Source organism: Pseudomyrmex gracilis, unplaced genomic scaffold (genome assembly GCF_002006095.1).
Source record: "Pseudomyrmex gracilis isolate BER0280 unplaced genomic scaffold, ASM200609v1 scaffold_145, whole genome shotgun sequence".
Lineage (NCBI taxonomy): Eukaryota > Metazoa > Arthropoda > Insecta > Hymenoptera > Formicidae > Pseudomyrmex > Pseudomyrmex gracilis.
In genome coordinates, this window is record NW_018020729.1 from 241,747 (window position 1) to 267,043 (window position 25,297).

At 44.0% G+C, this 25,297-nt stretch overlaps 1 protein-coding gene across 3 annotated transcripts in view; it reads right to left on the bottom strand.

Annotated features, from left to right (window-relative positions):
• Positions 1 to 25,297, bottom strand: part of LOC109857132 (synaptogenesis protein syg-1-like) — a 297,399-nt gene that overhangs the window by 231,420 nt on the left and 40,682 nt on the right. For 2 of the 3 annotated variants that reach the window (XM_020433159.1, XM_020433158.1), the window contains exon 2: positions 23,394 to 23,432. The exons of the other annotated variant lie outside the window; for it this stretch is intronic. In XM_020433159.1, coding sequence (XP_020288748.1) covers positions 23,394 to 23,432 — 39 coding nt within the window. The remainder of the gene's footprint in view (positions 1 to 23,393; positions 23,433 to 25,297) is intronic. 3 annotated transcript variants of the gene reach the window in all.

Genomic DNA, 25,297 nt, shown 5'->3' on the forward strand with positions numbered 1-25,297 from the left:
TTCACCGAAAACAACGCACACACCCGTTGAGGCAAAAAAAAAAATGTTCCCGTTGGTCGGCCCCGTCCCGTTTTTTTTTTTTTTTTTTTTTTTTTACGCACCGCCGTACATGTATTCATCGGCACTATTCATCGCGATGAAACATCATCAACGAAGGTAAAGGTAAACTATTCCACGCAAAAACAAAACAAAAAAAACCGAGAATCGACCGACCGACCGACGACGCGCCGCGGCGTTACGTTCCGCGTGCGGAACGTAATAATTGAAACGGTCGTTTGTCGACAAAACCGAGATTATTTGCAACGATCGCCGAATGCAAACGGCCGTTACAAGTTCGCCCTAATGGGACAATCTCGTCTTCTCCGCGCGTCTTCAAGCGATGATCGCATTCTGAGCCGCATCCCCGCAGGCTACATGTGTTTTCCATCGGACTCGACGAATTTCTCGGTTTCAAATGCGCCGCCGAAAACGGCTTTTACATTATGCAGCCTGCCGCGCTCCCGAAACTCCGGCTAAAATCTCGCGAGAAATTGCCCCATTGCTCTAAGAATCTCGAGTCGTTGAACAAACAATCGCATTCTCTAACTCTCTCTCCCCCTGCCCTTTCTTTCCGTTACCACGGTGAGAGAAGGTGTCCGCTTGTAGTCGGGCGGAACCGAAGAAATTGCAGTCGTCGTTGAATCGCATGCCGCTCTTCATCATCTCTTGTAGCTCGCGCGCGAAGTTTGTGCTGACGCTTTAATACTGAACGCCGACTCGGCCCGGGCCCGCCGCCGCCGCCGCCGATGCTTTATTACGCGATTACGTCGCGATGACGGAATAATCAAACGAGAGCGTAGAGACGAAAGAAAAGAGAGAGAGAGAGAGAGAGAAAGGAAATGGAAAATGGCGTTTATAGATGGAAGGATAGAGAAAGAAAAGGGAACGAGCGCAAAAGGGTAAGTAACAGGAGAAGGTGGAAAATGGTGGTTATAGAGAAAGGATGGAACACACAGTGGAGGTGAGCGCGAGAGAGAGGGAACGCAGACGGCCAGCAGGTTTATCCAACAAAATGAGGAGGATAGAACTCGTAGCCCGGGATAATGCTACCTGAGAAATAATTGCGGGGACCCCGACGAATCGGCGATGAGAATCCGCCGCCGTCGGTAATTTGAATATATTCTAATGAAACGATTCCTCCTCCGGCACGGACTTTCCTCTTAACCCCCCCGCGTTTTGAAGGGTGAAAAATATGTCGCCGGGAAATAGAAGGGAAATGATAATTGCGAAGTCTCGGCCGCGCGCGTGCACAATCGATTGGCGGAGGACGCGCGCGCGCGCGATCGTTTCCGGTTCGGCGAGCAATAAATTTGCCAACACGCGAATTATATTGTTCGATGATGCGGCTACGACATGCGGCGCCGAACGAAAAACGCGACGACGGGAAAATTATTTTTCGAGCTGACAGCTCGGCTGTGGGCGTGTCGATTGCGCGAGGGGGCTTGAAAATAATTGGACGCTCGAGCAAACAATTTCGCAAATCGCGAAAACGTTTTGAGAAGAACAAAAGTGTAGAAAATGTTCTTATTACAAATGTAATTTAATTCGTCGACGTATTGAAGAGCCCCACGCCATCATCAAAGAACTGACGCGATTGTTTTGCACCGCCGCTTATCAAAACAAAATTTCACCGTATCAATTTTCCGCGACCCGATGATGCGCGCTAAATTATTACATACTGTTCAATTGCGATAATGCGTATTATTAGCGTAATAATAATAATTTAACGCATTGTTTGCCACTGCGAAATGATCGACGAGCGCAAAGTGCAATATTTACAAATCTTGGAAAAGCTGTTAATCGAAATGATAGGGGTCCAGTTTTGTTTTGCTTTTATCGTGTTGCAAATAATTTTTTTACATTTGGTGAGCCGCGCGCGCAATTAAATGAAAGTTCACGATATTAAATTAAAATTCCTCGCGCATCTGTGTGTGTGTGTGTGTGTGTGTGTATTTGATAAACTAAACAAGTCGGATTGAGAATACGATCGTCATTTAATTTTTCACCCTCGGTAGAATAATAAAACGTCGGTCGGCGGGAAATATATAAAAAACACCGGTAAAAGTCGGCATTTCGCGGTGTTATTTTAATGCAAAATAAATGTTTCGCGATACAATTTTGCAAAATTCAATAGAACAGAAAATACAGAGGAGCATAAAATAAACAGCTGGCTAAATTCCCATACCTATTACAATGTCAAACAATTCTTGTCGCTAAGTTAACAGTAAATGCGACGGTCGCGCACGAATTCACGATTTGCGGTCACAATACGCGCGCGCGCGCACATATACACAGACGTAATTGCTCTATTAATTCTCTATATGATTTTCCGCCCGAATATATTCAGAAGCGAATTAAGTTAATTTCGGGTCGGTTCTTTCACAAATAATATTTGATATTCGGCATCTGGCGTGCGCGCGCGCGCGCGCACATTCACGTCTCACTTTATGCGGAGTATTAATTTTCGCGCTTTTAGCCGCGCGGTAACGCCGCGCAACAAAAACGATATACGGAATACACCCCCAATTATCGGATTCACCGAATATATCCATTAAATCGTGTATGAACCGACGGTATAATATTCAATATATTCGCGCGGCCTGCTGTTATTTTTAACTCATTCTTGCGGCGGCGGTGGCGGCGGCGGCCGCTACTGCTAGCAACCGTTTATTTATTAGCGCGTTATTCGCGCTCTAATCCGCCGCGCGAATCCGCATGTCATTTCCGTTAAACTGACAGAAAATCAACGGTATATTTCGCGAACGTCAAAGTCGCCGATTACATATCCGCGCTATAGTTTCGGTTTAAAGCAAAAGCGCGGAGTGAGAAACGCGCGATGCTCGCAGTGCAAAATCCCGCCGTCAATTTTATCGGTTGTGACGCACAACGTTCAACGGGGAACGTACACGTCGTCCCCCCCCTCCCCCCACCTTCCCGTGAACGTTCGTCGTTTTCAATAACAATCCTCGCCGCCAATCTGATTTTACGAACGAACGAGCGAACTGGCAAATATGCCGCGTGACAAAGAAACCGGTCATAGAACACCCTCGGGAACTGAGATCGCGAGGCCGACAATCAAGAGGTTAATAAAACGGGTTTTCGCCAGAAAAGCGATCGATTATTAGTTTCATTCGCATAGCAATTTAGATTTGTTTGATCACCGTTAATGATTTTTTTTTTTTTTTATCGTTTGATTAAAAAGTTTTGGCACTGCGAAACACGGAAATATTAGGTGCACTCGAATATCCATTACAACAGTTTCCATCGAGCTCGCGCCGAGGCTCATCTGAAATTGCACCGAAGTTTGTTAATTAAAAATTTTTATTCAAATAAATTCAAATTTGCAACACACACACACGCACACACACACCTCGTGTGTGAGGTAGAAAAATTTTAATAACAATTACAAGGTGAGAGATAATATCAGCGCGAAAGGGATTCGCGCGCTAATCCGCGAAGATACCGCGAGGATTGCGGCGGAATATCGATTTAATCGTCGACACTTTATTCTCGCCGTCCTTTGTATCCGGTTTGCGCGCGTTGATCGAAAGGCCAGAGACTTCGAGAAGGTAACGACGACGAAGCCAATTAATTAAAAGCCAATCGGCGACGTGGCTGCCACTCGACTACGGGCGCGCGAATAATCCGACCGAACCCCGGTATAGTTTCGCTGTACACCACGTATATACATATACCCGCGGTTATGTGTACGCGTGTATACGCTCGCACGTGCATGTGTAAGTGTACCTAACCGTAGGTACTTTTCGGACGCGGACAAGTCGATTAGCATAGAGATTGAGTCGCGGCTGTTTATGCAAATGTGCCATGATAATGGTGGTAGTAACGGTAGTTGACGTCGTCGTCGACGACGAAGACGACGACGACGTTGTCGTCGGTTGCGCCGCCGCCTCGTCTTTGTGCCGCGCGCGGCAGACCTTCGACACTGCGCTCTCGGGGTTTTCTCTTTTTTCTTCCCTCCTCCCTCCCCCCTCCTTCCTCTCTCCCATCAACCCTCCTATTCTAAACACGCCAGGGTTGTAAAAGACCTGGTTGTCTCCGCGCCGCGTCGTCGTTATTATTCCAACGCCTAGGCACGACGGCTCGCGGTAATGAAAATGATAACTATCGCGAAATTAGATCGATCAAATTTAATAAACGCTGACCGCGGTTTAATACGTTACTCCATTGATTCGCGATGACGGTGGTTTATTACGGCGCATAAATCGCAACAGTTCACCTACCGTTCACGTTGCCCGCTCACGTGCCCGGCATACATCCGATCTTCGAAAGGGACTGAATTTCATGCTCTCGTTTTTTATAAAAAAAAAGAAAAAAAAAACAACGTGTTCGAAAACGTACAAAGCGTTTCTCTGACAACTTAATTAAAAAAAAAAATAAAAACCTCACGATTTACGATACGATTATTTCACAATTTTTTCGCTGCAACAAGAACTAAAACGTATTAAAAAATTATTTGTTTAATTCGAAACGCGCCATATCGCGCGCGCGCGCGCACGCGAACGATATTTAATTTATCCAATGATTCAAAGAACTTTTTTCATTGCGTGCAACGCGTTGATAGATCGGAGCTATATAATTTTTGTTCACATGAGCGCGAGTTAATCGACAAGCGCGCAATCCTTTCTCTTTCGAAAACACGTCAACAAGAACAACCGCTTCGATTGATTGGCTTATCGGGGTTAGTATTAAATCGTTGATAATCAATTACGTTGAACGCGGTACGTGCCTGTCGGCCAGTCCATTCGCGAACGTGGATCGCGGCTTGTGCTGAACGACATCGACGCCATTAGCATTGACATTAGCATTAGCATTAGCATTAACGTCGACACCGGCAGTAACGTTACCCACCCCATCTTCCCCCCCGTTTCCACCACCTCCCCCTTGTCCCCGTCGTCGTTCTCTATGAACACCTACGTATAGGTTCGCAATACCCGCCTGGTTGCCTGTCCTTCGGTCTGTAACGTCGATGGTTCTCGTCGTGTAGTAAACGCGAGTTTCCTCGATAGCCCGATTAAATCGAAGAACTTGTGAAAGCGCGGCGCAAAAATTATTTATCGATCGTAAACGTAAACAGTCGCAACGCGAGATTGAAATTAGTTAGTTCGTTGGAAAATCGCGAGTTAATTTGAATCGCGTTTCTTTCCGAGATTCGCGGGAATAACAAACAAACGCGTCGTCGTCGCGGAGTTGAATTAAATCGCAAGAGAGAAATTTACGTTCTGTGTGATCGATGTGAGCGTGTCTCGATAATAATACGCGCGAGGACGAAAGCACGCCGACGGAGACGCACGGCGACAACGTTTGTCGTCTGCGATCGACGTATTGTATCGTGCGGAATTTCCGTGTTATGTATGCGACCATATGCGCAAAGTGCCGATTGCCACGGCGGCCGGACATACATCTCGCAACATCGAAGCTTGACACTCGCCAAACTTATCGTCCTCCAGGCGACCAGGCTCACACCACGGCGCCAATTGATGATGTTTTTATTTCGACCTATTAGTAGCGCGTAAACCAAAGATTGTATCGCGAGTTATCCGGAGTTCTCTCTTTGACTACACACGCACGCGAAATAAAAAAACCGCGGGTTCGAGCGAGCACGCGGTGGAGATCTTTAATCTCGATCTGCGATCGCGAAGGGAATGGGGTGACTTCGCGAACAATGAACACCTCCAGGAGGGCAAGAACGCGCGGGACGGTCGGAGATTGTTCCCCGCGTACGGTTGAGAGCGACTGTCGGGCCCGTCTATTGTCGCGCTGATTGAAAAGTTCCTCTCCTCGTTAACGAATCGTCGGCCGCACGTACGGGGATCCTATGATTAGAATCACAGGGTTCTTGATTTTTCACAAAGAGAAAAAGAGAGAGAGAGAGAGAGAAGTCGCGCGCGCGCGCGCGCCTTCTTGTCGCACATCGAGGGAAGCCATCGGGTCGCCCCCGAAGCGCGCATGAATTAGTCCATCGTTTCGCGAGCAGACCACGTCGGCACGTAGTTCCCGCTTATCGCGGGAGTCTCCGGCCTGTTATCGAGAATGTATGCGCGCGCTGTACGATCGCGACGTGTGCACGCGCGGCGCAACGGCGACGGGAATTATTAAAATCGTGTGCATAAATAAATGATGAATGCAATACTATAAATCAACCCGGGGGACGACGCGGCGGCGCAAACGCGATTATTTATCATTATTACGCGCGTTTGCTTTGCGCGTTCGTGCCCGCATGCATCTTTGATAATCCCCCGCGAATTCGCCGCAATTATGATACTCAAGCTTTGACACACACTCTCGTATCGGCTTGCATAAATATATCGACTGACGCAAAGTGGGCAAAATAAATTGCGCTTATTAACACTAACGGGCAATCTAGCAATATATATATATATATATATATGTATTTACGAGCAAATAATTTTTAATAGAATCACAATTTTTCCAAAGCTTCACCTTTTGCGCGCGCGCGCGTGTGTGTGTCGTAAGACAACACACAAAATTTGAAACGTCTGGAGTAAGTTTCGTGAAGTTGAATGGCGCGTCACGCGGGAAACGCACGGTTTCACGAGCGGATTTCCAAGCCCGCGGGATAACTAACTTCGCTGAACCGTACTTGGACCGAATCGGAGTTGTCGCGCGACAGCAAACGCGCGCGCAACACACACACACACAAACACACATACATACATACGCATAAGAGAGGAAGGGTTGTTGCTGTTGTCATTGTATGGGGGCGGCGCGCGGCCATATTGTGCGCGCGTCAAGTCTGGCCGTATTGTTTTGCAATATTTCGCGCACTAATTGGCCTGGAAATTGCTATTTCCTGAAATTACAACCGAGAGCCCCGAGGTCGGCTCCATTCAGAAGACGTAATAGCACTTCGTCTCCTCCTCTCCCTTTCCTTCCTTCCGCCCCCTTCCCCCATTTCGCTTTCTCTCTGCTGTGTACCTCGGGCGCGTAACCGCGGGCCCGAGCCGCGGAGCTCGAGCTTGACGCCGACTCCGTCCCGCGGCGACTGCTCTTCTCAACTTTTTTTCCCGCGTCCGTCTCGTTGATCCCGAAAAGGGGCGATATTTGCGAAGGGAAGCAAACGAGCGCGGCTAATATGCGTCTCCGACTACGGGAGTCACGGAAAGGCGATTAACTCGCAACCACGCCAGCGACCCCAGCGAGCGCGCGAACTTTGACGGACAACAGAGGAAAGGGGAGCGGGGGGGGGGGGGCGATTTATTAATACCACTTAACTCTCGAGCAGAGATTTGCGGAAATCTCTTTATGGTTTAACTTGGTATAGAAAGAAAAGTTCTCCTGCGTTGGCACATCTTTTCAGCGCGCTTTGAATCCGCGCCCTTTCACAGGCGCGATATTAAGTGGCCAGCGCGCGATCTCGTCGAGAGAAGATTTAAGCGTTGCGCGATTTTCGCAGTGACCGCTGCTCATCGCTTCGCAGGATTCTCAATATTGATTGACAGAGAGATTGATCTTTTGTCACATTTGACGATTATTCGTCGTATAACATTTAAAAAACAAATGCGTCATTTCTCGATGACGATCTCGCCGATAATTCTTGGGCGCGTTTACGCGATTTACGGAATTTTCTCGATTTCTTCGCGAGATTTGCCTGTTGTTAAAACAGGCAAATGAAAGCGGAAAGATATGTTGTTTGTTGCGCCGGCTGCTTTGACGGGGGCAATAAGGTTGCCGCTCGTATCGCGCCCCGTTTTCGACGCGACGACGGCTGCGGCGGCGGCGGCGGTGGCGGCGGCGTTGGCCCCGAAATCAAAGCGAAACGGACGAAAATGGACGATAAATTTCATACGGATGTCGTTCGGCGCAGCGCGGTGGAGTTGTAAAACGGTGATTTATTTACAATGCGAGCTAATTGATTTACAATCGCGGCTCCGTACAGGCAGGCAGCGCCGTTTTGCAGCCGCGGTTTGCCCACTCTCGCCCCCCTCCCCCCGTCCCCCTCGTGCTGCAACTGAGCATTGCGCTTCTCTGTCGATATGTGCGTGCGCGCATGTGTGTCTCTGCTTTTTTTTTTTTCCTTGTTTTTTCTCGCTCTTCTCGTTCAGTTGTAATTACAGCCGAGTCTCGACATATCGCCACGCACGAAAGAAAAGCCCTTCGCAAAAAGCAATATAATTAAGCCACGAATAAAATTATTTTCCAATTTTTCAAGAGAAAACAAGCAAATCTGTCATCTCTTATTCTCTGCGTATTTTTTTTTTTTTTTTTTTCTATCAGTAGCCGAAGTCGCTTTCTTTTGTTTTTTTTTATTTTTTAATTTTTTTATACTCTGCGAGATTTCGCGTGCGCAATCATAAAACTGATATAAGTATATCTCGCGGATCTGATTCGCGTGTCCATCATCATCGCTGCTTATAAAAGCTAGTTTTTATCTGACACGCGAAATTGTAAGGAAAAAAAATAACATAATATAAAGCAAATCGCAATGCGCGCCATTGACGCATAATTCCGCGCGCTTTGTAATGACTATGGCTTTCTCTGACTGCATGGCTGCGAGGCAAACAAAAACAATTAGTCGTAAATTGCGTTTATAAAATGCACGTTTAGCAGAAATACAAATGTTAAACAATTTATATTTTTTATTTCTATGTAAGTGCGCGCTAAAATTTTCTCTAAAATATATTTATCACATACATATATATATATATTTGTGTATAAATATATATCTTTTCTCAAGAGAAGAATTTATATTATAGCAAATTGTATTTAAAAGAAAATTTATTAATATTATTTAAAAAGAAAAGAAAATTTATATATATTATTTAATTAATTAATTTATTTATTTATTATTTTCTATCACAGTGTTAAAATTAATTTGTGTCAAAGAGATCGGACTTAATTCAACACAAGCGTTTATAATTTTTTCTATAACAAAGATATGATTTTTAATTGAATGATGCGTATAATAAAATAGAAATGTATTATACAACGTGTTATATTATTACATTCAATAAATGTCGAGAATAAATAGAAACAAATATATACAAAAATACGCGAAACATTCGCGGAGCGAAGCTTTAAACTTCGTGTGACTAACTCGGTCGCAAGAGTCACGCGCGCTGATGCAACGCGCGCGCGCTTATGAAAATACAAAAAAGTAGGTATGTTCCAATAAAATGAAATGTCAAATGTCAATCGCCAGACTGTACGTGTAAAATATGCACTACATCTCTCACAAGTCCTCCTTCGTTCTTGAAAATGAGGTCTTACCCGAATAAGCTTCGGATTATATAAAACGCAGTCACGCGATCAATGTAACCCCGTTTCGCTCAATCTTGTAATTAGCGACATACTACGTTGCCGCGCCGTGCGCTTTCAAACCGACGACGGAGGGTTATAATCTCTTCACGATACACACGGCGAGCGCGATAATATCGATATGTGTACTAGGTTTTTTTTTTTTTTTTTTTTGTGCTAACAAGTGCGCTTTGGCAGCGCTCGAAAATTATTCCACACACGTCGTCGTGTTGCGAGTTTTGTGAGAAAATAAAATTCAATTGTGTCAAAGATATAAATAAAATGTGCAAATTTTTAATTGTAGTTCGAGAGATACGTTAACGTGCGAAAAACGCAATTAATAGGCGAATCTCTCTTTAACCTCACGTTGTAATAAACCGCACAGCGTCGTTGTATTCCGAGAACTTGGTATTTGAATACGAAGATCCTGATGACGTGTTCTTGACACGTTTTCGCGAATCCCGCGTCTTAGATTCTTCCCGTGAGGGATCTGTTTGTTGCGTGACAACGACACGTCACCTCTCCATCCCGACATCTTCTGCTGGTGGTTATAACGTGTGTGCGCGAGTCTTGTCGCGGGCTTGCGGCAATTTACAACCTGGATCAGTGTCCTTTAACAGAGAGAATATCGTACCGCCGCCGGTCGTTCCTTAATCCTCATGTATCTCGACAACTTCGCTCGTCCCGTTGTCGTCCCTCGTCGAGAGCGCGAAACTACACGCGTTCAAATCAATAAAACACGAGAGATAGAAACACATTTATGTGTGTTTTCGTCGTGCGTTCGTAATCCGCGATTTTCGACTTTTCGATGTGACGTTTAAAAGAACAAATCTCACAAACACGATATTTCTTTTGTAAGCCGGAAACAATTGTGTTCGCACTCGTTCGGCTATTTTTTTTTATCACCCTTCCGTATTTTTAGAAATTCGGAACAGAAACATTCCAAAATGCGAGTAAAAATGTTTTATATATATGTATATATATATATTTTTTTTTTTATATTTACATTTTCTAATTGACCCAAAACGCGCAGCCTAAATCTCGCTGCGAGCGATATGCGCTTTTAATAGTAAAGCTTTCCGCCATGATTTTCGCTTACGAGAAGTAATGCAGTCGGAGGATTTCCCAGGAGATGGAAGATTAGATATGATGTGTATCATCTCTCTCGCTCTTGCGCGTGCGCGCGCGAGCGGCGGCTAAAAGAAACGAAACGACGTAAAATATTGCAATTTACGGAACGTACGTAGGGTCCTCCTTCTGGTTGTGAGAAAACAAAACAAGCTGGTTTTATATTAGATACGTACCAGAAGCGTTGTTTTTAATACTTTGTTTGTTTATGTTGACAATAAAGTAAATAATAAATTCGATAAAATTTCTACACACACGCACACATCGTATCGCAATAAAACATTTCTCTCGCGTTTTCGCAAAAATAGAATAGAAAACAATATACAAATTGTGTACAACTCGCTCGTCCGCATCGAGTTTCTTCGCGCGTGCGCGATATTCGATCTCGACGTGTATTTAAATAGCTACGCAAGTAATTAATGGAAATGGCACTGTGTGACTAACAAGACTTTTGAAAAAAAAAAAAAAAAAATCTCGTTTGAAAATGCAACGAGACAATCCGTAACGAATCCGCGACCTGGAACAAAACAGGTATTGATATTAATTTTGAAGAAATAGTGACACGCAGCTTTATATTAATCTTCACAAGAAAAAAACAATCCGTGACGACGTGTCAGAACGGGAACAGAGACAGAATTTGACCCGATGAATAAATAAAAATTCTCGTAAAAGTACATTCGATGCTGATCGCGCGATGTGTCGAAGATGCTGATGGATTTTACTAATAAAAACGATGGCGTTTCGTGTGAAAAATCGCGGCTTGGTCGTTTAAGTTAATTTTTTCAAAACGTTGTTCAAAGCGAAGCTCCGGCTTGCGACGGCGATCGAGTTTTTTTTTTTTTTCTTCCACAATACTCTCCGTTTCCTCGCACACGTCGATAGTTTCATACATCTCCAGCGGAGATAAGATGCTCTGACCGCTATTACGTTTCGTAAGAAACTATAATCTTTCAGATCGCTTCGGAAACTCCGCTGAGATAACCGAGAGAAGATATCTCTCTTTCTCTCTGTCTCTCTCTCTCTCTTTCTCTCTCTCACACACACAAAGACTGAAACATTTTGCTCGCGGCAGAAAGATGGAAACGCACCTCGGTAGAAGTTATTAGTTACGTAAGGTTTCTTACTTGGTCTCTCTCTCTCTCTCTCTCTCTCTTTCTCTCACTCTCAAAATGTTAAAACGAGAAGAGAAGAGAAAGTACCGGAGAGGGGAACATTTAATAATCCTACGACGTACGGGTATAACATCTTACTCGGATTCGCATTCTCTACCTCGTGAGTCTGAACCGGATATATTCGTGAAACTTGTCTTGACTAATCTTTGGCTCGCCGAATAATCTGCCGCAAGTACGAACTTATTGCTGAGTTTCTCCGAAACTCGAAGTTCTCTTTCCCTGACACAACATGTTAATACGCGGCGACAACGACGACGACGACTAGTCGAAACATCGGACGGCGGTGGTAAAAATGCGCTGATCGAACGGCTGGTAAACAACAGCGAGCCTCGGATTTCCGGAGTGCTGCTCCGGGTCGACCGTAAACCGAAAGAGCTTATTGCGTATTCTCTGAGCAAACTAGATTCCCGGATACACATACACACAGGCCGGGTCATTGTCGTAAATAAAAAAGCAGCCTCCGAAGGATATAACAAGTTTCGAAACTCCGATAATACCGGGTATTACGAGCGTTGTTTATTACTGCTTGAGAAAGAGAGAGAGAGAGAGAGAGAGATACGATTCGATATGTATTAAGTTTGCTTTAATAAACAATTTAATAACGGCGGCCAGCGTAGTGAGGTTAAGAAAAACAATTTTTCCACGACCGATAATTTTGGAATAACTAACGACAGTTGCGAGATATATAATCTCGTCTCTTATTTATACGATCTCAGCAACTGTACCAGTTTTGTATTGACAAAATTGTTCAAATCAAAAGTAAGCAACGGTGAATCGGAAACAGTATCTTGTATGTGCGAATAAAAAATTTAATATAAAATCTTGTGTGCGAATAAAAAATTTAATATAAAATATTAAATATGTTTATTTTCTGAATTAAAAAAAAACTCGATCACGTAAGAGATAAATTTCACCGCTTGCACAAGAGATTCTGTTCTATGAAAAATGTGTGTGTGTGTGTGTGTGTGTGTGTGTGTGTGACAAGAATAAAAAATAAAAAATAAGTATTTAAATGACAAGAATAAAAAATAACAAATAAAAAATAAGTACTTTTTCAAGTCCAATTAGCAATTAGACATTAAATTCACTTCTTCTGTGTGTTGATTTCGTTCGATCGTTTCGGAAATATCGACCGCTTGTGTGATTCTGGTAAAATTAAAACTAGGTTATTAGCGAATTATATTGAGTTCAGTCACTAAATCATATCATACAAGAAGACAACCGCACACGTTCAATTATTCCGAAATCTCGAGTTCACAACGTGACCGTGATGTTAAAATTACAACATAAGCGACTCGTTAAACGACCGCGCGAAATCGATCATCGTTGCAAACCGTAATAAGCGAGGTGATCAGATCTCATCAACAGCTTTAAATTATCAATGCTCTAAATCGCGCGGCAGATGTATCGCATCATAAATTTCGTGTCAATTGACGGAAGTCGCGATTATCGAGAAAATTCATTACCGATGTCGTCTGCAAGACGATAATTTTGAAGGAAGTTCAATTTCTCTTATCGAAAAAATTATGCAACTTTCGATAACCGTCTGGTTTGATGATTTTTATAAATGTAAGTCAAATATGTCAAACACACACACTCGTACAATGTTTTTCTGAAAGGCGAAAATCCCGTTCTTTTAAATTTTTGTAATAACTCCTTAGAGACGGAAAGTCTGGAAATCAATTTTCCAGCGATCTTTTAATCCGCCGCTGAAGGAGAAGCGGGAAAAAAACACGAGATAGATAGAGAGAGAGAGAAAGAGAGAGAGAGAGAGAGCAGTCTGGCACGCGGCGAGATTCGGCTTGAAAATCAAAGGTTGACCACGAAGTGCCGTGCCGCAGACAGGGGGAAGATCCGGAGGGGTGGCTGAGAGGATCGGACGGCGGCTGGCCGCCGGCCGGTCCCTATCTCCGCCCTTTAGCGAGACACAATAGCCGGTCATTTGAGGGTTCTCGGAGCAAGCCGAGTGCCGACACGGCTCCGGTCTCTGTTCGACTTCTACTCTTGCAGGTGGGAACGCCACTGAGAGCATCTCTTAGAGAACTGGAAGGGGTGAGAACGCGTTAGCACTCAAACCATCGAGTGCAACCACCGGGAACGACGTCCCTCCGGCGTCGTAGCGAGTCTGCTCGAGGGCGTTAGATACCTTCGTCGCTCTCTTATTTTGCGCACACCCCCGAGCAAGTGTGCGCGTGTGTGTGTATCTTGAGCGGCATTGTGATGGAAATTCTCATACCGCGCGCGGTATTCATCCGCCAATCATTCGGCTCGAAGAAAACACTTATCGGAGTAGCCCCCAACGTCGGCGAGAGGTGTCGACAGGAAGGAGAGAGGAGTGAACGGAGATTGCGTCCGAGAGAAATCGAGCGTTAAAAGCTCCGTCGTCTCGCGGAGCGTGTCCATATTGCGCGTGTCAATAAACTTGTGATAGAACACCAAACAAGCGGAAAGAAATTGACCATTATTCTCTCGTGAAGCGGCTACCGAAGTTCTCTCGAGGGGCTTGCGCGGCAAGACTTATTCGCGCGATATAAAATTTTACACATTTGTCGCAGCAATTCGTCCCGAACAATGCGAAAAATGTGTTTTGTTCCGTCAAATGCTACACAGTGCGCGCGCGCGCGCGCCGTATTGGACAGCTGTTCACTGAGCAAAAGTAAAATGAAAAGTTAAATGTATAAAACTTCAATAAAAGCCGCTCCGCGGCTGCATTGACAGAGGCAAATTGCGCCCGACGAAAATCGGGGCGACCGCTCGTAAACGAGTGAGTATTAATTCATTCGCTTTGAATGCTTCTCAGATGGCAAGTCGCAACGAAATGAATTTGCCGCGTTCCCGACCCGAGCGCGCTGTATATTCCGACGTTGCGCACACGAGATATTCAGCGATAAAAGCTATTTACAAAATGATGTTCTCGGAGACGTTCCCGACGAATGTTCGAGCGGACATAATGCAGCGCGTTTAAAATATTAAAGTGTCTGGTCGCGAAGCGACGATTTTTTTTTTTCTCCCCGAGCGTAAATCAATCCCGTTTTTACAAGACTCTTTTTCTCATCGTAAATGTCTATTCAATTTGCTTGCAGAAGAGACCGTCCGTCGTGAGCTCGTCGGTCGTGAATCAATGGGTCCCCGCTCTCCCTATACGACGTTTCGAACGCCGCAAAGATATCTATCCGGTTTCACCGGTGGCGTTGCGCGGCAACACGCGCGCGAAACGATAAACATTTCCTTCTCCCTCCCTCCGGGAAATTATGTCGCCCGGTAAAACCGATCGGGGTCGAATATCTACTTTCAATGCCAAGCGTGAATCCCCGAAAGGTGCCCACATAAATCCAAAGGGAAAAGCGGCGGGGTCTTCGCGCCGATTCCTCCGCGCTTAAAGCGCCCGGTGATCCGGACCAGAGGGCGAGATGCTTTATGGGGCGCAGGGACCGGCAACGGACGAACGTGAGGCTCCATATTTCCAGCAGATGTGGAACGATCGTGAGTTGGTATCGCAAATGAAATCACGTACTCTCTCCCGTCCTGGTTCTGCGCGGGAAACGACGTCGCGCCGGGTTCCGTGTGTTTTGGGAGAGAGCGCGAAAACACACGGGGGTGCGCGAACGTGGATGTACGTAAAAGCGATAGATATACGCCGGCGTGTATCTCTACCTACGAGAGTGACGTGAAGTTTGGGCGCGTTCCGCACAGTGACGAAATTTCTGGCACAGCTGATGATCTCCGTCGAGATAAATTTTTCCGCCGAGTAACGAGAGGAAAAATTAAATTTCGAATAAATCAATAGGGATTTCGTCGCGCGCGTCTCGTATATTAAGTTTCTAATTTTTTCTGACCGGAAAAATTTTAGAGTGCGCGCTCGAACGGGATTAATATTAATGACCCAATAACAATGTAAATAGCAAGATCGCGCTGCGACCCGACACGCCGCGCGTCAATCTATTTTTTTTTTTTTTTTTGTTTTTTGTTTTTGCAATAAAAAAACATACACGGCTACAACTGGGAAATTAAGCGCGCTGACATTTCGGTATTCGAGAAATGATTTATGAACTTCTCGGCCGCGCTGTCGTCGATACTCCGAAAATCGCCTGCTCGCCCTCGTTTCGCGCGCGCGCGTGTGTGTGTGTGTGTGTGTGCGCGCGCGCGCGCGCGTACGTTTCACTTGTGCAGTCCCGACGCGAGTGCGGGCGGAAAGAGCGAGTCAACGAACGTGCGCGACAATGAAGCGACGTCCGTTTCGCCGGCGGGTTCACCTGCGCCGGGACTGAAATCAATTGTAATCAACACCGATGTATAAATCAAATTGTCCGTAGGGGCAGGCTAGAGCGAAACGTAGAATAGAAGCGGTAGGAACCGGGGCGCTTCCCTTCGAATGATTTGTCGGCGGCACGCTTTACGAACCGCTCTCCTCTCATTCCTCTCCCCCTCCCCTCCCCGACTCTCCCCTCAAGCATTTCCTTTCCCATAACCATCGTCGTCGCGGTCGACGCGGAAAGAGAAGAGAGTGGAAGGCTCCCACCCTCTTTCCCCCATACAACCGCCGAAGAAAAGTTTCGCCATATCGGCGGAAGTTTCGGATCGCTTATAAGGAAATAATACCCATAATAGGCAAGATGTGTCCCATCAGCCACATTTTTCCCCAACGGTGGAGGGAAGCACATTATGTGGTTCCAGCCGCGCGCATTTACCGCGCGACCCGAACCGGAAGAACAGATTATCCCCGCTGACGCGCGCGCGTTGCAATCTATATCAATCTTTCTTCTCGCGCGCAAATAATACGCGAAGCCATTAGCATTTTTGTGACGCGACGCGATGTGACGCTTTTTAAATGTATTTTTTTTCCTCCGCTGACAACGGAAAAAAAAAAAAAAAAAAAATACGAAAGGACAATATTGTATCGAAATACAATATTGTATTGAAATACAATATCGAAGTATTATTGCAAAATATATCGGAAGAAAGAAGACCTTAACATTGTTTTTATTGCCATACACACACATACACAATTTTTATTTCCTTCCGGTATTTTTTTTCCATTAACGTAGGCCCCCGACAAAGAACAAAGTTACGATAGTATCGTTTTGTGCCTTATCGTGGCTATCGATTCACCGATTATCGGCAAACCACCAGACTGGCACTCCCGCAACACACACTCTCGCGTGTGTTCTAAATTTGTCTTTCTCTCGTACGGTGATTTAAAGAGCGAACAACCAATACGGTTTCTGTTTCAAAATAATAATTTGCAAAATAATCAGAGTTTTGCAACGAACTACAAATCATCATTGGAGAGAGTCTGTCGTACCTATATATATATAAAACAAAGGTGATTTATTTTCACTCTCACACATCGAACGTGTGTCTCGGTCGCGTATTGAGATTAGAAAACACGTGTGTACACCTCGAACTAAATTTTTCGGAACTCCGAGCGTGATACTCCATGCTTGGAGAAGTTTAATATTAGATTTAATACCCCGATAATGGAGCATCGCTCTGTTAGCGTGTCCGAGTTACATATACTGGTGTGTTATTCCCCGTCGAAATTCCGCACGAACACAACGTTAATACGCCTGCAAATTTCATGTCGCGCCAAATTATGAGTGTCTATTGTGTCTCGTACGTTACACGACGTCATGCATTTTGTAACATTTACTCCATCAAAAAATAAAAAAAATATCCTCGCGGACAATGTTATAGAGTCGCTAGAGGTCCGCGCGCTGTCTGTCCGCCTCGTTGTTTCGCGCATTTTCGCGCAAGCGCGCATTATTTCTCATTAAATTAAAACCGGCTTATCGCGACGAAAACTTTGTCAGATAATGCAGAAGCGACATATTACCAACTCGTGGCGGATCCGCCGATCGGATTTGACAGAGGCTATAGCGGCGAATGAATTTCACCCGCCAAAACAATGTAGCCTCGCGTTATCTATTACCGCGATGTTCTCGCCCTTTAAACGTCACGGCATCTCGAACAGAGTCGTTTCCACGTCGGGTGCACACACGTGTCGCAATCTCTCGCGTGTGTGCGCGATGCGTGCCGCTGCACCTGTCCGAGACTGAGTGCCGCGCTTGCCTCGTAACTCGCTAATGCAGTTTTCATCGAGGAAGTTACCGCAGCGACGTGCGGAGAGAGAGAGAGAGAGAGAGAGAGAGAGAGAGAGAAAGAGAGAGAGAGAGGAAGTCAACGACGGAAGCCTCCGGAGTTTCGGGAGGACGTCAGGTCCGTGCCACGGGGAGTCGTCGCACGGCTTCTCCGCGCGGGATCTCTGCGATATTTAGACCCAAGAGCGAAATCTTCCGGACGCAGGTGGACCACCGTTTTAACGGTGTTTTTCACCGAGAGAACGAATATAAATCTACATTCTTTTTTCCTCTCCTCTCCCTCCTTTTTCTTCATCAACCTTTATCACGCCTATCTCACGACGAGGGAGAAGCGTTCGTTTCATCGATAAATCGCGGAGGAATTACTTTACCGCAGCGACCATTTCGTTCGCCGAGTTCTTCTCGGAGAAGTGTAGCGTCTTCTTTCTTTTTTGTTTTTTTTTTTTTTTTTTTTTCTTCATCGATGAGAGAGCACTCCAGATAAGGACGGTCCAATTATTCTTGTTTCTGACCCGACGGGGCAACATCCACGTGTAACCACGCTCGATATTAATAAATTATTATCGGTACTCGTGCATCTTTCTTCTTCTTGGAGAAGAGAAACAAGACTTTTTTTTTCTCCACCGGAGCTTCTGTATTTAATGAATCATGTCCCAGGTGAATAGACACGTGACGTGTTTTTTTACTATCTTATGAAACGCGATATAACACTTCGTCATTTCGCAATTAATTATTATCGCGATTAATTATTTGCAATAATATTATTAGTTTGGCGATTACGCGAAAATACATCGCGTGTATATATATATATATATATATAAGACTCGTCAAACTCGTGCGTGACGACGATAAAATATATATGATCCGAAACGGCGAAAATCTCGCCGCGCGGTAAAACTATCATAATAGGTTTCTGTATTACAAAGGAGTCTCAATTATAATTTGCACTTCAATTAGATCAAACACGCGATTTAATTAACGAATAAATTAATAGAAAAGCGAGGCCCCGGCTAATTCACCGGAATTAACCGAAAAGTACGAACACGCAATTGCACAAATCATAACGTTAATTATACATCGCGTACTACAATAAAATATAATTATCCAACTACTTCTAATTTTGTTCGCGCGTGAGTGTGTGTGTGTGTGTGAGCGATCGCAATACTTCTCATTAATTCCCGACAATTTTCAAACCCAATTTCGAGACGTACATCTGTATTCCGGTGATACAATGATCGTCACGGTTAACAATTATATACACGTTCGTTTAATCATCAAAAAGACCGTTGTCGCGGCGCGCGACAGGGAAGCTCTCTCGCGACATTTATTACGGCGCGAAATATCTAATCCGCGCATTCATATCCGTCTCTCATAGTTGAAGCGACGAGGGGAAGGGAGGATCCCTCGAGCGTATTTTAAGTACCAGAATAATCCGTCTCCACCGATGTCTCGCCGCGACTCCCTCCACGGGACTCTCTTATCTTCCCGCCCTTTCATCTTTGCGGTCGTACATCTTACCTCGCCGTAAAACCGAGACGGCGGGGGGGGGGCGGAGAGGGGGGGGAGGAGAAGGAGACTTACGAGGTGTAAGCGGAGGGTAATCCAAGGCGGCCACCCATAATTTAATGACGTTTAATATGCAACCGCGCGTCGACGAAACTATTATTCTGACCTCTGCGCTGACGGTATAGGGGCGCGGCCGTCGCTGTCTCGCGTAACCGCGAATCAGGTCGCGCGGGCGCATTATTACGGAAGCGAAATGGATCTGTCCGCGGCTATTACGCGAAATTTTAAATCGCACCGCAAGATCTCGCGTTTCCGCGACGATATGAAACGCCGCTGTAACGTCGCAGCCAGCCAAGCTGCGCTAATGAAATATTATCCGACGAGTTACAAAAGTTTCATAATTTTTTTTTTTTTTTTTTTTTTGTTTAATTGAATTACGTATACCTCTCGTCGAAATAGCGCGGAAGGATGTGAAACAATCTCCGTCGTACAAATTAACGAACACGCCGCGATAGATTCGCGAATCGAAATTTATATCAAACTGCAGACTCAATTAGTTGACATCCGCCGCGTAGTCGTCTTTTCGCGCAAATCCCGATATTTTGTTAACCGCTATATTGTGTATATAGCAACGCGACGTTAACGAGTTAACCCATATCTGCGGATCGATGCGGTAAAAAACCCGTCGAAACGTAAAAATGGGCGGTGTTTCAGTCAATCCTCTGTTTTTCCCCGAACCGTGGAGAGATCGCGAAGTGTCAATTTGAATCTCTTTCCAAACCGAGATAAAAACATTTCGCGCGCGCGCGCGCGATGAAATTCCGCATTCGGGGTCTCGCGTCATGAAAACGCTTTCGCGGAGTGCACCGTCGACGTACATTCTCGTCGTCGACGGTGGCGGCGGCGCCATCGACGGATGTCGTACAGACATCTCTCGACTTCCGAGACGAGACGACGACGACGACGACGACGACGCGCGGAGATGAGACTCCGATACTCGAGACCCATCAGCGGCAAAAACCACGCGTCGCCGTTGTCGAGAGACGGATCCGCTTTCTGCAACGCGGACGACTTTTTTTGCCGGTCGTCTCGAAAGCGATTTTAAGATCGCGATGTATCGGTCGGGATCATTAATTCTCGCGTTTTTGTGCCATCCGCAGACACGAGAGATTCATTTATTAAGACGATCGAAGAAAGCGCTAGCTCAAGTTTCTCTCAAAGAAACTTGTGTCGCATTGATATAATAGTTGTAATATACATGTATGTAATATATAACATTATATGTATATTTAGAATATACATATATATATATATATATATATATATATATATATATATATATATATAATTTATATAACTATATATATATTATATATGTAATTTATATATGAAGATCACAGGGGATGAAGTTGATAAGACACATTTTTGTAATCTTAGATGAGAACGATTTTAAAGTTCGAAACGTACATGTGTTTCTCTGTTACACGTTTTATAAAACTGCTTATATCACGGAATCTATCGAGAATTTAATTACTCCGTTTTAACTATCAAGTAACATCAAAAACAAAAAATCTGAAAAAAATAGATCTATTAAGTTCTTCTCTCGTTGATCTTCATGTATATATATATATATAAAATTATATATATATATATATATATATATAAAAATATATATATATATATATATATATAAAATAATACTACTATATGTAAAAAATAATGTAATAATTGTCATCATTTATCATTAATTCTTGTCGTTCTCTAGTAAAACATAGAGCCTCCGAAATCGTTGTACGAAACAGTCCAACGATTCGTAGAGATTTCATCAATCATTAGATCTCGGTAGTTAGTGTTGTTAATTTTTTATAATAGTTGTAATATACCGAGGTGTAAAAACATTTTAGATCACTTCATCAGGATTTTTCACGAGCAGTTTGCTCCTGGTCAGATGTCCCTTTTTGTAACGCTAGATTATAGAAAAGGGGTTGTAGTTGATTCGAACGTTGGAAACCTCCGCTTCGCGGACTCAGGCCGCGAGACCAGTGAGCAGGTCAAATCAGGAAATACGATCTTTATATTATCATATGCTGAATGTACGTGAAATATATATGTATATACATGTATTTCATATGTATATACATATATTTCACGTACAATTGCACCTCATTAAATTGCCCGAAGCCGAGCATCGTGACCTCAAGAATCATTGAAAATCGCTCGCGCCGTAAGCTCTTCGCGCATTGGATCGCATAGCGCAGCGCGCACACCATGACTCAAGAGTGGGACTAATGAAACGCAGGGAGGTTCCTTCTGTTCTTTCTGCGGTAGTATATTGGACGTGAATAGCAATACACATCCGAAATAATTATTGGAGGTCCGGGGATTCAGTTCACCAATCAATCGATCAATTCGATCGAAAGGAACCGGCCCGGAGAAAACATTCCAATGTGCGAATTCGAACTCGGAACCTCCATGTTCGCAGCTTCCTATATAATAGTTGTAATATATACATATATATATAACATAAGTTATTACATATACAAATGTCCGCTTTCTAATTCTACAAAACTGTGTGTGTGGCTACAAATACATATATTATCAATTGTGTTCAATACGATATTATAAATACGCTATCTTACTGTAGTGCACGGTAATAATAATCATCGCAGTCTTTTCGTGTGTTTGTGTGTGTGTGTGTGTGTGTGTGAAAAAATCTTGTAAAAAATGAAAAACATTTATATATATATCATACGCAAAAAATCGCCACACCTCATTGTTCATTAACCAAAGCGTAAATGTAATATGAAAAGAAGAATGTCTACGATCGCCGCAATCTTACCGCAAAAAAACAGCGTGGAGATCGGCCGGCGTGTGTTGCTCTCTCCTTAGTTTTTTTTTCCTAATGGCTTCACCTTACTTCGTTCGAATACCTGATGAATAAAATGTTAGTTCTCATGCATTATGATAAAAAAATGTTTAGGCGGCGAGGCTCGGTTAGTCGCATTTCTCGAGTATCTCAGTCCGGATACCCGCGTTGGATATAGTAGTAATGGAAATAGAGAATTCGATCAAGTGGGATGGTTTCAAAGCAGCATACGGACAAATAGTGTTACTCTCTCTGGTATTGTGCAGTCGTTCTCGAGAAAAAACATTAAAACTAAAAAATATCCAATCTGGCTATCTAATGTATATCATCATCATCATTACAGCTAAATATCGAGTATATATATCGGTAAATGAACGATCAACAAGACTTTTGGAGGGGGGGAAAGGTGATTGCGGGATTCATCCCTACGCAACGACACGAACACGTACATACACAATAAGATCGGGGATTTAAGAGAAGGGAGAAAGGGAGCGGGGGAATTTTAGTGGGTGAAAAGAGAGAGAGACGCGCGCATTAACAAGGCACGCACAGATATATAATATATATATATATATATAAGGACGTAATATCATCACATATCTAAACATCGATCAACTAAAGCTAAGAGATACGGATATGTACCTTTCGACAGAAAAAAAGAGAACAAAGTTCAATCAAATCGGTGTCAATCAAAGTCAATCGAGTCGGAGAGTAGTGGTGAGTCTCGCACACTTGCTTGATAATAAACATACATATATATATACATATACTTGTGTGTATATATATATATATATACATATGTAAATCAAATCGGTATGTAATCGGATATACACATATCCATATATATGCGTATACATACATCTTGATACGTGTGAGTCTAAGTACACATATGCAAGGATCGAGTCTGCATGTACGTATGTATAGATATATATGCTACGCTTATAGAAAACGATCAAAGGTGGTGAACTGGTTGGTGTTTTAGCATGGTCGAGCGACGATCGAGGCATTAAGAGAATTAAAGGGAAAAAGGTAGATAGTGAAAGACAGAGAGAGAAATAGACAGATAGAGAGAAGAGAGAGATATATATATGTATATATAGATAGAGAAATATATAGTAAGAGAAATACAGGGAGAGAGAGAGAGAGAGAAAGAAAGAGAGAGAGAGAGAGAAAAGACAGACGAGTATTATGTATGTAAAAGCGAAGTCTATTACGCGTGAAGAAGAAAGAAAAAGGAAAAGGACTAGGGCTGTTAGAGAAAAAAATCTACTGACTAATCCTAATTGCAAACCAAACAAACGAACCAACCTCCTCGGTAAGGCCTAGCCGAAAATGTTCGCGGGACCCCTGTAACAAAAACATATATAAATCATAAGAAATCATAGAAGAAACAAAAAGAAACAACTACTGACTTTAATGAGTGACAGACGTATGTTACAGTATCACATGAGAGCGAAAGATGGAGGAGACTCGGCTATATATCGGGGGAAGTCGGAGCGAGTGGGTGTCGAACGCGTCAACGCTCGCCGACGGTGCATTACCGATCAAAATCGCTCTCGACAACACGCAATCGAAACAAAATATCCTTTTCTTTTTAACGTCGAAGCGCCACGCGCGGTGTCTCCGTCGCGATATAGACAAATCGATCGTCAATTTTTCGTTTTTTTCTCTCCGTGTCATAAATTTCAGATAATATATTTGCGAAAAAAAAAGGGGAGGGAGAATTCAATTCGGTACGCACACGTCCATATTCCGAACAAAACCTATATAATATTCACGATCATGATTTGCTTCTGAGCGTTCAATTCGAATTGCTCACGCGATCGACGCGTCGTGCATTATTTCCTTTTAATTGCAAAACATTTGCCGCGCGCGAAAATCGATCGAAAACGAAAACAAAAATATTCCCCGTTTGACACCCCTTTTACACAGAGACGCAGAGTCTACTATATAGCCTTTTTTTTTTTTTTTTTTACGATCGCTCTTCGGTGGGGGAGACCCATTGTGATGGCCATTGAGCGCGAAATAAAGTTTGCACCGCAAACCCGCTTTTCGGCCGCGATTAGTCGCTATCGAAAGCGCGGTCGGACTGACGAATAGCCGGCCGCGTTCGCGCACAGCACACCGGTTCGGTTTAAACCAAAATCGAACGCGCGCCCCCTGCGGGCGAATCTTATTCAGCGCGGCAAAATTGACGCGGAATAAACGCGAATTGTTGTATCCGCGCGCGCGCGGCAATACCGCGCACGGAAGTGCGTAATGTTTAATACCCACACATCTCTCTAATGGGAATAACCTGCGTTAAATATGTACAATATGCATAAGTGTTTCAATCCGCGTAATTCAGTTCGGCGAAATAATATACAGACGTTCGGCGCGAGAATCGTGCGCGCGCGCGCGCGCGCGCTGGGAACGAACTTTCCGGGGAAATTGGTATGAAATACGCGGATGACACGTCGTATTTAACTCCTCGCGTCGGAATGAAAACGAAATGAGAGAGATGAATAATTATTTCGATATTGAATCCGATTGTGTGCGCGCGCGCAACAATCCGGGAGGAGCGCGCGACGTATCGGAAATGCGATACGGAGGAATAACGCGGGAGAGGAGCGCGTGGAAATGGCGCGTTATGTATATTTTTTTCCGCGGACGTTTAAATCGACGATCTCTCTATGTTTCTCGCGCCCAAAACTCCGTATCGCGCCATTCTAATTATTCTCTCACGCGTTAAAAACAAAACGAAACAAAACAAAAAAAATGTAGTAGCAACCGCGTGATATACTACTCTCGACACACACACGCCCGGGCGTTTTTGTTTGTACATACGTTTGCGGAGCCAAAACTCGCGCACGCGCGAGAATGCGAAATATTGCATAATAAATCGTGTCCTTTATTTCCGAATGTATGTATCCGGAAGCTTTATTTCTCCCACCAATTCGCGCGCAAAACGATCATCAACGCTCTCTTTCTCTCTCTCCCTCTCTCTCTACGTCAAAGATGAATCGTCGCGCCGACGACGATGCGAAAACGACGAAGAAATGGGAAAAGAAGAGATCTCTCTCCTGCGGTATATCTCCTGCGAGATCTCCCGCGCGGTGTCGATGATTCACGCGTGTATTTTCGTCGCGTGAAAAAAAAAAAAAAAAAAAAAAAAAAAAAAAAAAAAAAAAAAAATAGCAAAAAAAAAAAACAATTAAAAAGACAATTTAACA